Source organism: Polypterus senegalus, chromosome 11, assembly GCF_016835505.1.
Source record: "Polypterus senegalus isolate Bchr_013 chromosome 11, ASM1683550v1, whole genome shotgun sequence".
In the NCBI taxonomy this organism is placed as follows: Eukaryota; Metazoa; Chordata; class Cladistia; order Polypteriformes; family Polypteridae; genus Polypterus; species Polypterus senegalus.
The window spans coordinates 99,781,609-99,800,515 of NC_053164.1; the positions used below are offsets into that span (position 1 = coordinate 99,781,609).

At 36.0% G+C, this 18,907-nt stretch overlaps 1 protein-coding gene across 1 annotated transcript in view; it reads right to left on the reverse strand.

The window, feature by feature from the left end:
- Positions 1–6,747: 6,747 nt before the first annotated feature.
- Positions 6,748–18,907, reverse strand: part of tgfb5 (transforming growth factor, beta 5) — a 66,450-nt gene continuing 54,290 nt past the window's right edge. The window contains exons 6-8 of the mRNA XM_039769361.1: positions 16,631–16,805; positions 13,567–13,720; positions 6,748–11,991 (exon numbers count right to left, since the gene is read on the reverse strand). Coding sequence (XP_039625295.1) covers positions 11,833–11,991; positions 13,567–13,720; positions 16,631–16,805 — 488 coding nt within the window. The 3' untranslated portion in view covers positions 6,748–11,832. The remainder of the gene's footprint in view (positions 11,992–13,566; positions 13,721–16,630; positions 16,806–18,907) is intronic.

Below are 18,907 nucleotides of genomic sequence, written 5' to 3' on the forward strand. Positions count from 1 at the left end.
CCTCTGCTGTCAGAGGAGCTTCTTAAGTCCACATTTCAGTGGTGGCAATCTCTGAGGTGCACTGACCTGGGATCTGATAATCTCTATATGTGGGTACACCTTTAATTGCTCTGGTCGCTCTGAAGAGTGTCATACTCAGGGAGTAACTATTGCTGTGTGGCTCCTTCCAATGGTATCCAATGTCACTCCTTTCATCAACCTTATTATTAGACTCAGATTAAGGCACTTTCTTGGTGCCTTGTCTGTTGTCTCAGTGTATACTCTGACCACTTCTCTCAGTGGTTGATGCGTGTCCATGAGGTCACACTCCTCTGAACTTGTGTGACTTCAATACAGCCACTGGCACTGATAGGGCTGGCTATTAAGATTGTGTCGGTCCCCCTGGCTCTGGCGACCATGATGAAAGTGGCTCTATGTTCCTTGACTTTGCAAAACGTCAGGGGCTGCAGATCACTGGATCCTGGTTCCAGTGCCCTGAACAATACTGGCGATGTAGTGAAGGAGATTGATCACATCCTTGTAGGCAGATGCTGGAGGCTCTTACAGAACTGCAGGGTCAACAGAAGTGCCCAGTTCGTGAATTCTGACCACAGACTTATTGTTGCTACTCTGAATATATCCAGCTTAGGCCCAGTAGTAGGCTAACACCTACTAGGAGAATGAGATTGGACCTGGCCAGACTCCAAGATCAGACTATTTTTAACAAGATTGCACACAGTTTGGGTGAGGAACTAACAGACTTCGTTGTGACTGCTGCGACCTTCTATGACAAAATCCTGATGGTTGCTGAGGGCTGTGTTGGTGTTACCACTGTTCCCAGAAGGAGGTATTTCATCTCGCAGGGCACCCTGGATATCATCGAGAGGAGTCACAATGCACAGCTTGATGGCAACTCCGGTCTGTACCAGGTACTGAGAAGGATGGCTGTGAGGGTGCTCAGGATAGATAATGAGGCGTTTGTTAGAGGAATCTATGAGCAAGTGACACACAATCTATGGTCTAGTGACCCACATCCTGTTTACAGAGCAATCAAAGCATTACCCACATCTGAATCTGTTCCTGAGAGTTGCAGTCAAGGTGGCTGTTGGAATGGTCTTTATGGATGACACTGCAGTTGTGTCCCACAGGGCTGGCTACTTTAAGCAACTGTTAAAAGCTGATCCTCTGGTAGGACAATGGATATCTCTGGTCGATGGTTCTGAAGGTTGATCCTCCAATTAGCTGTGAACCACCCAATCTCACTGGGATTGCACAGGCTGTGAACCAGCTGAAGATAGGAAAGGCTGCAGAAATCTGTAGTATCCAATGTGAACTTCTCCAGGCTAGTGGTAAGGCTGGCCTCCTGGCATTGCAAGCAATCTTTACTTCCATTTGGGAGACAGGTGTGGTTCCAACTTAATAGAAAACAGAACTTGTTGTCTCTATCTAGAAAGGAAATGATGATAGCCTGGATTGCGGCAACTACAGGGGGATAACACTTCTCTCTATGCCAGGGTCATCCTCAATAGGATGTCTTCACTTGCTCACCTACCAGGAACCGAAGCAGTCTGGTTTTACACCTAAAAAGTCTACCATCAACCGCATCCTGGCACAGAGGGTTCTAATGGAGCACAAACATGAATCTCAGCAGAGTTTCTTTGCAGCCTTTGTCAATTTCGTAAAGCATTTGACTCTGTTGATCGAACCGCTCTGTGGGACATCCTGGGACTTCACGGAATCCCCTTAAAGTTGCTGGATATCATGGCTGGCCTGTATACTGGGGCTGTGAGTGCTGTGCAGAGTGCAGATAGAACCTCTGTGTTTTTCTCAGTTGATCCTGGGGTTCATCAGGGGTGTGTTCTTGCTCTAACTCTGTTCAATGTTTGCATGGACTGGGACTTGGGCAGGGTTGTGGGGTCCACCGGCTATAGGGCATCTGTTGGTGAAGAGAGATTCACTGATCTTGACCTTGCCAGCGATGCTGTGATGTTCATGGAGTCAATGGAGGCTCTGATCGGGGCTTGAAAGTCTGAGCGAGGAGTCTGAGTGTCAGAGCTTGCATGTGTCTTGGATAAAAACCAAGATCCAGACCTTTAATTACCTGTTGGGCACAGCCATAAGTAGTATGTCTGTCTGCGGAGAGAGTGTTGACCATGTCAAGGTTTACTTACCTTGGCAGCAACATTCATGTCTCTGGTAACTCCTACGAAGTCAGTAGACGCATTGTGAGAGCATGAAAGGTTATGAGGTCTCTGGAAAGGGGTGTGTGGCACTCTCAATATCTTTGTGTCGAATGAGTGGTTGCTTACGTGTCAGTTACGGCACTATTGCCAAGTGGCACGATTCCTCGAGGGTGATTCGGCTCACAGGATCCTCACTGTTGAGGACCCAAGCGGCTGGACCAGGCCAAGAGGATGCCCACGTAACACCTTACTGCGGCAGGTAGACGGTCATTTCTGGAGGGTGGAACTGGGGGATTACCAAGCAGGATCCTGATCTATTTTGTTGTGTGGTGGGTGTGGCAATGTGCTATACCAGTGTATGCTGCCGAACCTGACCTGACCTGATCAAACTTGGATTATGAACAGTTGTTCAGCTCACTTGCTGTTTCTATCAAAATTGCTTTTAGCATTTCAGCAGCATTGTAACCTATTATGACAGTACTCACTGAAGTGACGGAATGATTTTAAATTCCCACAGACATATTCATATTCTCCAACCCACCTAATTTAATTCAAGGTTGAATGTGATCAGAGCCTAACCAGATATTTTTCAAAGGTCACCACAAACCAAGACTCAGGACTGCTATGTACACATATACGGTGCCCTCCATAATGTTTGGGACAAAAACACATTTTTCTTTGATTTACCCCTCTGCTCCAAGTTTAAATTTACTGGCACACTTATCTTCATTTATCATGTAACTTCTAATGGATGTTGTACAAGGAATTCTGAGACATATGGATACATCTTATCTTCTCAAGCTCCAGTAAATATCTCCAAACCCAATGGACGGCACTTTATCCGACAACAAGAAAATGCATCTCAATCATACTGCTAAGGCAACACAGTAGTTTTTCAAACCTAAGAAATGGAAAATTGATAATTGTTAAATGGCTAAGTCAGTCATCTGATTTCAATCCAAATGAGCATGCCTTCCATATGCTGAAGAGAAAACTTAAAAGGACAAACCCCTGAAACAAGCAGGAGCTTGTGGTGATATCTATAAATCTCAGACTTCAAGCAGTAATTGCATGCAAGGGATATGCAGCAAAGTACTAAATATGACTGCTTCAATATACCTACCATTACTATGTCCCAAACATTATGGTGCTTGAAATTAGGGGGAACCTTATATAAAAAAAGTTGTGATTTCTACATGTCCTAACTGAAATTTATACAAATACCCTTAAATTAAAGTCTGCAATGTGCCACTTTAATCACGTTTATGTATTGTCTGATTTGTAATTTTAAACTATGGAGCAGAGGGGTATATCAAAGGAGAATGTGTATTTGTCCCAAACATTAAAGAGAGCACTGTAAATACATTATGTACATTACATCAGTTTTTGCATTTCATGGTTATGAGCCTGGTGCATATTCTGGTAGGAGTAGGGTCCCAGTCCATCGCTAGGCTCATTCATGAACACACCCATCAGGCCAATTAAGAATGGCCCATCATCCTAACAAACATGGCCCTAAGGAATGTAAGAGGAAAACCCAAACAAACACAGGAAAAGCATACACACTCTACACAGACAACAACCAGGTGCTAAATTTACAGCCAGGATGCTGAATCCACGATGAAACAGAGCTAACCACAGTACCATGGAGTTGCCCACTTCAATGCTGTCGTATTTTTAAGAATGTTGCATTTTATTTTGAGCCAATGAAAGGCTTTAATACAATGCCTTGAAAAAAATAGCTTAATTGTCAATTTCCTCTATCATTGTAAATATTGGACGCTGACCATATTCTGCCCTTCAACTAAAATCAATATTATATAAAGGGCATCTGAGTGGAAAACATAACTTTTTTTAACTTGTATCATTTATTTAAAGAACAAACAGACAGGAAGAGCGAAAATATTTTTTAACTACAATTTGCATCATTTCTTGTTTTTTGCATTAGACATCTAATTATAGTTAGCATTTACTGCACACTTACTAAAACCATCAATTCATTTCTAATACCTCCTTCTCTTTAACAAGGGATAAAGACATCCAGTTTTTATTCTGGCAGCAATACAGACAAGGCAGGGACCATAAATGGCCAGATATAGATAAACAATTGATGTATGTTTACGAAATAATACAAGAGAATTCAGTGGTATTCCTAATATCCAAACATTTGTGAAAAGTATTGGAATTAATGCATTGTTTGTTCACTAAAGGAGACCAAACAAAAACTTTTATGACAACCATTGAAAAATGCAAAGCAATCCTCCCTGTCATTAAGATTATAGCAAGAACACACATACACAAAGAGAGCAAACATTACACCAATTCAAGCCATTCTTAGCGACAGCTTACGTTGTGAGGTTTTGGGGTTTTCTCTTTATATATACTTTAATGTTATTTGATTCAAAGCCACTGTTGGCAGGCTGATGTGTTTAAACTTGTTTGACCTCTTTCTTCTACAGTATCACTATCCAGATTTAGACCACAGTATGGACGGGTGCCACAGAGTAAACTAGTGCGTAACACAGTTGATATTTGTTTCTGGACGCTATAGATATGATGAATGGCGTGACAGAAGTGACATGTTTCTTGAATTTTGACAACTTGGGGAGCTGGTAATTTTTATATATGACTTTCACATATTTCACCTATGACCTTAGTTTCAAAATCACTGTTTATTAAAAGAAGAACATCCTTAACAATTGCTTCATTAATCTCAAAATTAGTAATGCAAACAAAATACCTCAAAGACATACTTTGTACAGTTTGCCCTTATTCAATATAATTTATACAGTATATTTCAAAATATAAATAGGCAGTGGCACATTTTCACACATTTTACTAAATAATTTCTGTTGATAAGGTGGGCAGTCATGGTCCTGTAACACAGAAATAGGTACAAGCTTTTGTGCTGACCACCTTCTTAATTAAATATCAAATCTTTAGTTTTATGGAACATAACATAATTAGGTATTATTTTCCTGGTAAATATTATCTACCATTCTGCTGTTTCAGAAATTCAAGCTTAGATTTTACTTCTCAGGGAAAATCAAAACAGTTACCTGGGAGGATTAGAACAGCCGTTCTCCCTAAAAATTTTTCTTCTAAATATTTTAGTTAAAACTTAAAGATTTATACACACACAGGTAAAAATGGCTGCAGACAAGCTTACAAGATGTTGTGTCCCTTATAATATGCAACATATGATTAAGTAATGTCTATCTATCAAAAAGAATCAATAAGGAGCTTAACATTGTTAATGGAAAATGATTGGAACAAGTCAAGTGGCTTTTTTGTCATACCATCCATACACAGTATTGCAGCATACAGTGGCAAGAAATAATGTTGGCCAGGACTGCTGTGCATCATCTACATTAACACAGCACAAGTGTAAGACAGGTAAAGAACTATACTATAAACAAATAGACAAATAAATACTTAGGTAATTAAATATGATAAGTGAATAAATAGCAATAATTTGAAATAGTTAATAATAAAATAATAAATACTAACAACAACTAATAATAAAAAGCAACAATAGTGTAACAATGTAAAAAAAGTGTAACAATCCATATGCATACAGATAAACTACTAGGAGCAGATCTGAAGGCAGGGATGCAGCAAAGAGTTCAGAGTCAGGACAGCCAAGTGGTAGAACAAAAAGCCTTTAGCCACTGTAGTTTTCCAGGAAAAACATTGCCTAGCCTTTGTGACGAACAGCCAGGGTCCTTTCCTGGCCAGGACACCTCCTTAAGGGTAGGACTGACAGAGCTGACATGCACAGGAAACTACCTCCTCCAGAGTGCTAGATGGCAGCTCCTCAGGGTTGTCACGTTGCCTTGGATTCCCACAGGGCTATAGGGAGTTGGAGTTCTGCACAGCCCTGTTGGGTTCCGTGGGTGCCACCAGAGGCTGCTGCAGGAGCGTCAGATCACTAGTACATTGGGCTTCCACCACAGCTGGAAGTACTTCCGGATACTGCTAATGGGCCACCTGAAGTGCTCCCAGGTGCAGCATAAAAGGGACCACCTCACTTCATTTAGACAGCCACGAGGAGGAGTAGTAGTAGTAGTGGACACCACATCTTATATACAGCATGCCATAACTCCAATTAAATAGGGTAACCCCTACTCAGCTGAAGTATTTCATATGGTTATGCATAGTTTAGTTCCTAAATTACACTACATTTTTCCTTTTTGATAATATATAGTATATTCTACTTTAGGTCCTTACTGTAGATCTAAAGATTATAAGAAAATTGTAGATAGATGCTGTTTACAACATTATTCATAAAAATGTAATATTTCTATTCATAATGTATTTTGGAAGACCCTGAAAGTCCCAGAAATGGAGTCTAAGTATATCGTTTCCATTTACATTTTCACCATTTGGGCTCTAAAAAAATGTAATTATCTGCATTTAAAATATTAATCAAGACAGTTAACCATAAAGTCAGTCTGACCATTTATTGGAACAAATGTAAAATTTCCCGACAACCCTGTTCATAAGTAATGATTTTAGAAGATAAAATACAATATCACAACGGCCTCCTCAAAAAGGAAAATGATAGTACTATGATGTAAAAAAATACTTCAAACAGCAAGTAAAACTTTAAAAGTGCATACATAACTCAACATATCTTGGGGAATGCTCAGGGCTACTGGAGTAATTAAACACGCCTTTTAATTTATGTATGTATGGCAAACATACTGGATGTTCAAAAGTGTTTGATATTTTTGCTATACACGCTTTCTTTTGCTGGCCTGTGCTATACAATAAGCTCTTAAATATAAAACAGAGTATAAAAAGTAAACTTTCTTCAGATTTGCACACATGGCAGTAGCTGATAAATAAACTAGTGTAACTAAGAAATACAAGTTGGCTGCTTTGAAACACAAACATGCAAGCATGCATTTAAAAGTTTACACCTGAACAATATATGGTTCATGGAACAATTCTGTTATTACTATAAGGTTGGGTTGGTATACAACAAGGAAATTGAACTTTGGCTCTTTATTCAACAACTATTCAATAAGAAGTAAGTCCACCACATCAACTTGGCAAAATGAGTCACTAATATTTGTATTTTTCTCAATTTTGTTTTTTTTTTGTCTGGGAGTGCTACAACTATATTCAGTTTTCTAGTTTTCTAAGATGTCTAAGTTACTTACAACCCTAAACAAGTCCTAGGGAAATCAGAGAAATCTTACTACTGGATATTTATTAGTATTTACTGTAGATTTTTTTCCCAGAATGGAAATGCTTCCTTTAGAATGGTGCAAATTTGCAAGTTTCTTTGCTTGAGATTTATTTATATAATTCATTTACATTTCATTAATGAGATGAAATAGCCAAATATGCCAATTTGGGAAGCACTGAAATAGTGACTGGAATCTTTTGTAAAACAAAATACAGTACAAGTTACAGGATTATTATATTATTAATTATATCCCAAACAGGAATATTTGGGCAAATAAAGATTAGAAGAGACTAACTCACGTCACAAACATAGGAGCAGTACACTCCACTGTGTTTCATCTTAATCTTATTTTGTTGTTGAGGACTACAACTGGAACGCATTTTTCAGGGGAAGGATAAAAATCCAATAGCAGCTTTAATCTTTCAGAAAATATTCCTTTGTATAATGGTAAAAATTTATGTCAATGAGTGAATTTTTAGAAACAAAGTACAAATATAAAGATTTAATTTTAAACACTCACAATGCTAAGCTTAAAAGGCCCGTTGAGAAAGACAAATAACACCACATAATAAACACATTATTTTACTAACTATATTACCATTTTACATAATATGAAATAGGAAACATTACAGTTTTTTATATTTACAGTCTGTCTAGTATGGCAATGTAAGAAAATACATTACATTTCATCACAATTCTTACAGTTACATCATATGTTTAGACAAATACAAAACAGAAATTAACTGCATTACTGGCCATTTTCAGGACATGATAATTTTGATCTCAGGTACATGGCATATGTGCACTTGCCCTCATAGCATGCTACAGTCAAGATATCCGACTTAAATATTAAAATTAAGGAAAACTTCAGGAGTAGGCATCTTATCCTATACACCAATTTATTGTTATAGTCCTGAGGAAAACTGTCACTTAAGAAGAGTCAAGCCCAATGTTAATTAACACAACTGTTAATAACTAGATCACTCACCGTGGACTGTTGATCATACTATAAATACTGGGATACATTTTAGACATTCATCTGTCAATTTTTGTCAGTCAGAAGCATTTGTAGTTTCAACTGTTAACAACTGATGTCGTAAAGATGAAAAACAATTTACTCCACCACTAATATCAGGTAACAATAGTATATTTCAAAGCAAACAAAGTTAATTTTGAAATTCTGTCCTTGATTCACCCATTTCTCTCAAAATCTCTTCATTTACATAAAATGTACACTTTTCCTCAGATATGGCCTTGTAATTTCAAACACAACACACCCATACAATAAATAGTAAAATTGGATATTTTACGATCAATCTTAATAGTTGCCAGCACCATTTACCTGATTAATATACACTATAAATCTGCTTAGACATTAAACAAGTCATTTGATTTTTGCTGTTTCTAAAAAGGTTCAACATTTTTTCCCATTTTAACATTCAGCATCCAGTTCCTCTGCTCTCATTATCTATGAAGCTGAATGGCAGTGGATTTCATTTCTGAGTATTTCTCACCCATTTTAAATTAATGAAATGATAAAATCTCATGGGCAATAGCTTCAAGTGATATTATTGATGAATTTCTAACTATGTCTTTTTACTCCTCTGCCTGCATGCTCCTGCAGACACTGTGGCTACTTCTTCCTGTATCTGTAGTTATCTCTGACCATTCATTCCCATCTTCTAGATATCCATCATTACATTAAATGCCTAGACACTATTGCTTGACTGAGGCAAAATATTGGATACATCGAAGCTTAAGTACTTCGCAGCTGTGTCAATAAAGTATTGAGCTAACCACGTAAAACCTTTGCCAGCTACAAAGTTGTAAGAATGAATGTCTTTACACTCAAATATTCCACACATTTTGCTATTAGTTTGTGTCCATTTTAACTAAAAACTTTGCCACATTTGTCACAGGTCAGATGATTCAGCTTTTTTCCATCTGTACTTTAAACCAATCATTTTAATTGCACAATGTTGGCTAGTTTTAATTGCACTTTTTACTTTTTACAGCTCCAGCTCTTGCTTGTTTTCTCTATACATTTTGGATATCTTTTTCTCAGAAATAACATCTACAACTAAAATTGGACATTAGACTACATAAACAAGACAGCATTTTTACAACACAATGGTTTTGTTAGTATTCAAACAAAAAAATTTTAATGGAGTTTTGTTGGAAATTAAGGTCAATTTGTCATGCCATATTTGTCCCACAATCTCAATTCTGAATAATAATTTTCCGCAACAGGGAAAAGGTCCCATACCCACAATTTTACTTGGCCCCATGGGATCAGAGTTCCAATGTACACTTCTGTCATAAACCACACTCACAGCTGTAGTGTCTAGTCTTCCAGATTAAAAAAACATCCCCCCTGCCCAGATTGCTTTAAAATGTTCAAATCTTTCCTTATGTCTATGGTTTATTTAAGTATAGTATACCGTATTTGACTAGAAAGACATCGGCAAGTTACAACTTACCTCAGACACTTTCATATTAGTCACTGAAGCTATAACTGAATGTTTTTAGGTGATAATTTATTGTATACAACATGCAGAATTTTTAGAAGCCACTCTATCAACCCATCCATCTATCCATCCATTCTTTTAAAATTCACTTAATTTGAATTTTCATGACATGGTGAGGGGAGCCCATACTAGCACCACTGGGTGCAAGACAGTAAACTGATCCACACAAACTCACATTCAGGCACACTAGGCCAATTCAGAGATGCCACTCAACCTAAATAAGAATGTCTTTGGGAGGTGAATGGAAAATTGAGAAACTCCAGTTAAATCCCATTTGACTTGTGGAAAATTGTGAAAACTCCACATAAACTATACAAATTCCTTTGAAAATCATGCTACGAATGCATATCATAACATTAAAAAAAAATCATAATTAGAGTCCAGGCAGGCCAAGAGACTCAAACTAGCATGCTGTGAATTATGTTTTTTGCCAGTTTATTAATTAATTTGATTTAATTAAAATCAAACTTCTAACTGAGTAGTTCAAAAGTGATCTAAATAAAACATCTTTATAACATACGTGTTGGGAGATATTTAAAGCTAGTGTTTGTAATTAGATCATTTGTACTATATTTTTTAGTTTATACTTAATACAATATAATATTAACAATTGTTATTATGTAAGTAATTCACAAATTGTCATTAATTCCATCCATCCATCTTTGAACCTTATTAATCCAATATGATTCTGGATTAGAGAGGCATAATCCATATTTAAGGATTCTAAACAGATCAAATATTAAATATTATCTTATATCCAGAATTAAATTAAACTATAATACTAATTTCTTTAGCTGTATGAGTTAAAATTCCTTTTTTTCATTTCACTTTGGTGATAAAGTTTATAAAGTGATATACACTATTTTCTTAAATAAGCTGTTTGATTCAAAATGAAGAAGCCCACACTATTACATCATTTCTGTTCACAATGGTGGGCATACTGAACTCTTTTGATAACTACTACTATACAACAGGTTATAAGGAAAAGAATACTGTTAAAATCATCATATTCTATGTGAACTGTATATATTAATGCAGCATTTCTGAAACTGTGAATGGCAAACATAAATTAGAATTATATATTTTTAAACAAAGATCAATAAATAATTTAATTATAACTAATAATAATTCTCTTCATTTTTGATTTAAGGTTAACTTCAGCCAAAGATTAAAATATGGCAGCGAAAATATGGCTGGATATATTATATACAAGAAGAAGTACTGTACTCTACATGTGCTTGAACAAGTACAACTGAACAACCAATCAAATCTTAGCATCTCCAAAGACAGGTAGGACCAAATGCATTCTGGAAATGTTGCATGTAACTGAAAAAGACATCATCATACACACAAATTGAACTTGCATTTGATAGTGTTCACGAATATGTTCAATGCTTTAGAGAAGATGCGGTCACACTGCCGATTTAAATTGGAGAGCAGAGTTATTGGATAGCCAATGACTGAAAAAGGGGTCGCACTGCTATATTTTTATATACAAAATGTCTACATATATGAACGTATACACACACTTACACACACATTACATCAAGTTATCAAGCCAGTGGACACAAGGCCAAGTCTCAACTATACTTTTTAAACTGTAAAGATATAAAAAAGAAATAAAACAAACAATATTCATACAAAAATTAATAAAAAAAAATTAAAATTAATATAACTTATAAGAAGTAATTTAAACTACCAGTTCAGAGGTCTTAAATCCCCAAACCCATAAGTAAAAAATGAAAAGCAATGTCATAAAATACAAATGACCCACAACCCTCAAAAATAAAAGAATACAAGTGTTGACTTACAAAATGAGATTTTGCTATGAGAGAGAGAGATATGAAGTCCAGTTCATCCCACTAAAATAGTAATGGAAATTAAAACTGCATAGATGTAATAACCTTATTTCATCTTCTGTGTTAATCTGTGCTGTACAGGTGTACTATCGACATTTACAGGATTTAACTACCATATTGGACAGCTGTTCCACTTTAGCTGTCCTCCCAACAAAGTAAATTATGCTCAATGGTTCCAGATCCTGAGGGACACAGCAAGGGGCAGCTGAAGCTTCTGGATTCAGTTTATTGTATAATGGCAGCACCTGCAAAATCACAGATAATGGAAACAGTCCACCAACTTTCTCAAATGACAGAATGATAAACAGCATAGTAACCTGAAGTGCTTTCCTATAATGTTCCAGATAAAATTATATTAAATGCTTTTCAGTTTATGTATGGAAAAGCACTGAGCCAGTCAGACACCACATTAGAGGTCTACTGTATAATATACAATTAAAGGGTGAATGTAGATCAAAAAGCACATATTTATCTACCTGATTCACCTTTGAGCAATGAAGAGGCTGACCTTAATTTTCACCCTGTTCTACTGTAGTCATTTTACATATTGTAGGTAAATAGCCTTTAAAAATTAAAGGCTAAGTCCAGGTATCTTTTCACATTTTGACAATGGCTGTTTCACCTTCATTTTCAAATGCTAGAAAAGATATTTTTTTAATTAATAATAAATTACTTCATTTAAGACACAACTTAATATGGCAAATTAATATATACCATGAATTTAAATAATTCATTTTGACTTGGAAAAATATATGCTAAACTAAATACAAACTACATAGTCAGCAGTGTCAGGCCTACTTCCAATTTTTATTAAATTAGCTAAACTTGCGTTCTCAAATTTAAAACATAAAACAATTCTAATACATGTCTTACTGTTTTATACATACAGTACGTGACCTTTTAATGCTTTATACCATGGGTAGGCAATGTCGGTCCTGGATGGCCGCAGTGGCTGCAGGTTTCTGTTCCAACCCAGTTGCTTTATTAGAAAGCAATGTTTGCCAGTCTCAGACTTTATTTAATTTAATGGCAAGTTAGTCTTTAATGTAATGTTCTTATATAGCAGATTTTTTTGCTTTCCAACGAAAACATCCAAATGATTTGAAGCCTAAACCAGATCATTTTCAGTCTGTTACATTTTTCTCTTAAGTGTTTTATTAAACTAAATGATGAATCCACACAGGTGTAAATGGAAACAAGTTAGATGGAGAAGTTCTGGCTTCTTTGCATTTGCATCTTATTGCTAATTAGGAGCCATTAAAAACACTGAATGCTGCTGTTTAAGACTGAAATAAGCAATTAAGGGAGGGGAACCTTAACAAGTGAGACCACTAAAATGAAGTATAAAAATGTCATTTGAGCAATAAGTGCTTCATTAGTAATAATTGACTTCTCATTAAGAAACCAGGTTGGAACATAAATCTGCAGCTACTGCGATTGCCTACCCCTGCTGTATACTGTACAATGACAACAGTAGAAATCTCAGGCTATTGTGAATGAATACTGGCTATTGCTATTTTCAGTATATATGGACTAGATCCTCAAAAATACATTTAAAAGGGAGAATCGAGCGAGATTTAGATTAATTCAGAGCAGTGCATGGTCATTTATATGTCTTCTGAGTTAAATGAATTTGCAGCTAAGGACGAATTAATTATTAGATAATTTTTCAACAATGTACTCCAAAATATTCTTCAAGTGAGCACTCATATCTGTGATTCACTGTAAAATAGTATTTGACAACATTTGTTTTCTTGACATTTCATTTGAAATTTGTAGGTCTGATGAAATTTATAAACATGAGGTTTTGTAATAATTACCATGCTGTACTGTGTATCTGCACTCCACAGATATGGGCATGTTCCAGCACAAAAGTTAGCTCTGTATCCTTTTGGCTCATGTATCCATTTCCAGTTCAAGTCTCTTCGAAAGTCAATGTACAAAGAGCGCAAACAACAACCCTGTTCAATGTTTCTAAAAAAATGGAGGAAAGGAAAAAACAGTGAACGCTAATTTGTGGAAAATGAAAATCAGGATTTTGCATAAACATTTGGGCATCTGCTTTGCTTACTTAACTCTGCAATATTAAAATAAAACAAGAAATTTCTTGGGAAAGCAAATCCAGTAGATGTCTTTTAGCTAAACAACAAAAAACACTTTTAACACAGTAGATGAAATTATACTAAACTATATTCATGCCTGAATGAACAAAGATGTTGTCTGTAAAAAGACAAATGAAGCACGGAAAAGACTGCCTAGATCAGTGGTTCTCAGACTCAGTCATGGAAACGCCTGAAGACGCCTGGCTGAAGGTTTTTGTTCCAAAGTTCTCTTTTTAATTGGACTCCTAGAATAATTAAGCAAGCTGTTAGGTTCCAATTTCAAAATTTTGAGGTAACTGCAGAAATTACAGAACTAAGTTAGGTAAAGTTTTACTAGACATCACCAAACAATTATCTATGTTAACTAGAGATAATTTATTCTTTTTTTTGACTTGATTTTTCAATGATTTTCATCATCATCATGATTTTCATTCTGTTTTTCCAGGTGTTCTGGTTGTTTAATCTATTGTTTGGTAATTGGCACGTTATCAGGTCTGACGCTGAAGAAGATGTAGCCTTTCAGCATTCAGTGTTGTTGTCCTGCTCTTTATTATTTGTCATTATCAAGAGACATTTAAAGGAACAAATTCAACAGAAAATGAATATTAAGCAAAATGGGAAAGTTAAGCATTTCATGCTATAATAAAAATACAAATATTTATAAACTCTAAATAATTTGTAAATGGAGGAAAAATTCACTGCTTTGCTTTTCTGACTTCAGGATAAGCCAAGACAAAAAAGTAGATTGGCTAATTAAATAGTGACCAGTTGCACATAAAAGTATACAGTGATTGTGAAACTGCCTGTAACAAGCATGGAGTATGAGAACCACTGGCTTAGACCTTTCATTAATGTGAAAATCTTGCTATCATTTAAGAAATGAGAGGATTAAACTGCAGGAAAAATGAGCTACTAACCAACAAATGAGCTGGATGAACCATAATAGTCTTCAGTTATTTGTTGGCTGTTTAATATGTTTATGCTATTACAATAGCCATGACTTCTGCAAAAGATCATGCCAGCTGAAGCCCCTATCATGTAGCCAATAAGGCAAAAATAAGCCAGCTCTCACCTCCTCCTCATTTCTGGCAAAAAAGTTGGCAGCACACTGTCTAAAGCTTTCCATAAACCAGACTCACTCCACTAGAATTCAAACACAAAATCTGAAGAAACACTAAAGTTTTACATATTGAAATTATATGTAATATTCAAATATCAGTAATCATACATTTTTGTGAGTTTCCACCGGGTGCTCTGGTTTCCTCCCATAGTCCAAAGACATGTAGGTTAGGTGCACTGGCGATCCTAAATTGTCCCTAGTGTGTGCTTGGTGTGTGGGTGGCCTGCCCGGGGTTTGTTCCTGCCTTGTGCAGACCCCCATGACCTTGTGTTAGGATATAGCAGGTTGATAAATGACTGACTGACTTTCTAATAAAACAGAAAAGCTATCATAATAAATGCCAGTGTTTCTAAGAAGATGGGAATATAAAAAATTTTTTAAAATGTGATTAAAGTGTTTTTATTAGCATGTATAGACAGTTAAATAATGTGGTTTCCTCTTCTGTATTAAAGTGACACATCACATACAATTCTTAAAGGAGGCAAATATTATGGAGATGCATTTTATTTTGACAGTGGAAAAAATGTCATCTTTTTCAGCATTTGGCAAGTATTAAATAGAAAACCTGAAAAACTGCAAGAAAGAAGATGATCTCAGTGATGTCAGACTACAGCTGCCAGCAGCCTGAGCATCTGTGCTGCTTAAATTGCTAAAGAAGCCAATACTTTTGAAATATGATTTCACTTTCAGTAGGCTTTGCTATAGAATTCATAATTTGAAAAGCATGGGCAGCCAGCTTTTACTCTCAGAAAATGTATGCTATAAAGTTGTGAGAACATGTTTGAGATGCATTTGTAATATTCGAATTTCTGGATGAAAGACTCCCTTCATCCATCCATCCATCCATCCCTCCATTTTCTGATGCTATCCAGGTCAAGGTCATATGAGTAGCACTCTAAGCAAAGATGACCAGACATCCCTTTTCCCCCTGCCTCTTGGGGAATACCAAGGCGTTCCCAGACCAGCCAATAGAGGGAACCTCCCAGTGTGTTTTGGATCTGGTGCAAAGTCTCCTCCCAGTTCGACATGCGCAAAGCACAACCCAGGGAGAAATGCAGGAGGTGTCCAATCAGGTTCCTGAATCGCCTAAACTGGCTTCTTTCAATGCAGAGTAGCAGTGCTATACTTTGTCTGGAATGTCTGTACTTCTCACCCTGTCTTTAAGGGCACCTCACAATACACATGTAGTCTGGTTGATCATACTCCCATGAACTCTCAAGAATTCTTCTGAGGGCAAAAAGCTGTGCCCGGGATGGACTCTACATTGTTGGACCCTTCTTCCAAGAACATTGGTATATGCCTTCCCAGGGGACTGAGGAGTGCAATGAATCAGTGAATGACTCCTAAAATAAGACTGAATCCGCCTTAATATTATAACAGTAAAAGCAGACACATCTTTCCTAAAATTTTAAAATATTTTTCTTATATTTGACCTTGACTATTTGCATAATATGTTTAATACACACAAAAATATATAATTATGTGTGTGCTGTTTGCTTAATCAGGCTGTCTTTATGTATTAACGTGATGTTGATAAAGATCAGATTGTAATATAGGAGCCATTTTTATGGGAATTCAGGACTTTCAAAATAGAGCAACTCATCCACAAGCAACAAACATATTTATTAAGAAATACAGTAATTACAGTCAAGAAGTCATTACTTGGAACATGCTGGTGTATCTCCTGCAGTACGCTTTTTTCTGCTTTTCTTTTGAGAAGATTCCATCCTGTATGATGGCAGCAAAGTAAATATCAGATGTGGTGTCTTATTGCTGTAATCCAATTTGCTTCCCTTTCCTGGCTTCTTGAACTGCTTTATCAAGTCATCATCTATACCTTGAAAATGAAAAAGAAGACACAATATGTAATTTTTTTAAAATAATAAACTACTATAATTGTTCTTTTGATTTCAAAGTGGATTTTTTAAACATCAACTGGGTTTTTAGCCTTTACTATGGTTCTTTTTTTAATTTTATTGAATTTATTAAAATCAAATAACACTCCATACAAGCAAGTCAAGTTTTAAAAAACTAGGTTAGAAACAAATCAACCCCCACCCCTGAGAGCCTTTACTAGGGTTCTATCAAGGCAGACCCATATTAATGCTTTAACATTATATATTTCATTTGTCACAGATACTTCAAGATCTCAGCCTTAAACACGTGCTTGGCTACATACTGTATTAGAACAGAAGACAACATTCTAAGGGTCACCATCTTGCATAATAGGTGCCTCACAGCAAAACAGCTTCAAGCACAGCTTAACAGTGGTCAAAAAAAGCAAGTCTCAGTTTGTACTGTGAAGAGGAGCCTTTGTGCTGTAGGTTTGACTGGGCATGTGGCAGTAAGAAAGCAATTACTTAACAGACAAAATAGGGTCTTCCAATACCAGCTGTGGAGTACTGCAAACTGATGAATCAAAATTTGAAATCTTTGGTTTATCAGGCAGTGTGTTTGTATGCCATCGAGTTGGTAAAAGAATGGTTCCTTGGTGTTTTACTGTTAAACAAGGAGGAAGTTTGATGGTCTGGGGTTCTTTTTCTGGAGGCAGAGTTAGTGACTACAGAGTGACTAATATTCTGATTCAAAAGTGTTACCACCGTTTGGCTGTTATATCAGAAAAAGGTGGCTACTTTCAGATTAATCAAAAATTTGAATACAATTTTATACAATTAATAATTCCTTGACTTATTTTGTATTTGTTATTGTTTATTTGTTCTATTTCTTGATTTAATGAAACATTAAGATATTAAACTGCATTAATTTCCATTAAAACAGAAAAACCTGACATGTTCTAAAACTTTTGACCAGTAGTGTATTTTTTATGATAAACGATTTTCCTATATGGGGAACAAAACTGTACATTTTTCTAACATGATTTCGATAAAACCTGATTATAAATTGTCCTCTGTATCTAAATTAATTAATTAATATCCACACAATCTCCAAGATTTTGAGGGGCCCTGGTTAATCCCAGCACTATAAAACTCAAGGAAAAGGCCAACCCTGGAAAGGATACTGTTCCACACAGGGTCCACTTATGCATACACCTACATTCATATTAACAAAACACCATTTGGAATTGCCAATCAGGATGTTTGAGAAAAACAGAAGACCGCAAAAGAAAATCCACACAGACATGGGGATAAATTGCAACTCTACATAGAGTATGACTAGGCACGTGACTGAAACTCAAAATGCTGGATGATTATCTGTGAAGCGGCAGTATTAACCACTGAGCCACCATGACACTCTCAACAATGCATGCCTAATCAATTATTTCTACCTTTGAAAGCTATAGGCATTTGGGAAAACAAAAAAAAGTATTCAGTATGATATACAGCCTTTTTATAACAACAATGGTTTACAGTGGAAGAAAAGAAGCAAAGATGTTTTGTGACTGCCAAATCAGTGCACTGAAAAGGAGAAATAATTTCATCCATAAGCCTTGACTGAAGCTTCAAAATTGAAAAAAAAGACAACACCTTCTTTTGCGCATAAATTACTATACTTTATATATGTTTCAGACAAAGAAATCAAAAATGAAAGAACTGAAATCTCAAATGGACTGGGAGCGCGCAAAAGCAGAAATGTTCAAGGGCAATCAGGTCCAGAGTGATGAAATTCAAAGGTCATTATGTTATTGATCTTGAATCAACTTAAAATGCATGCTGTGCTGTGCAACAGAGAATTGGATTGGATGTTAAAATCTAGTATAAAGTGCAAGTTGTTAGTCTGACATGGGGCCAGCCATAAAGTCACACAATGCAAGTATAATCAGTCGCACAATGACAAAAGTATTTTGTCCTTAAGAATGGTCCAATAAGGTGAATACTCACAAAATAATGTACAACAACAGTTATTCTAAGCAATTTAATGAATGCCAATACTCAGGTAATAAAAGTTAGATATACACTTATTCACATTGGTCATTAATTT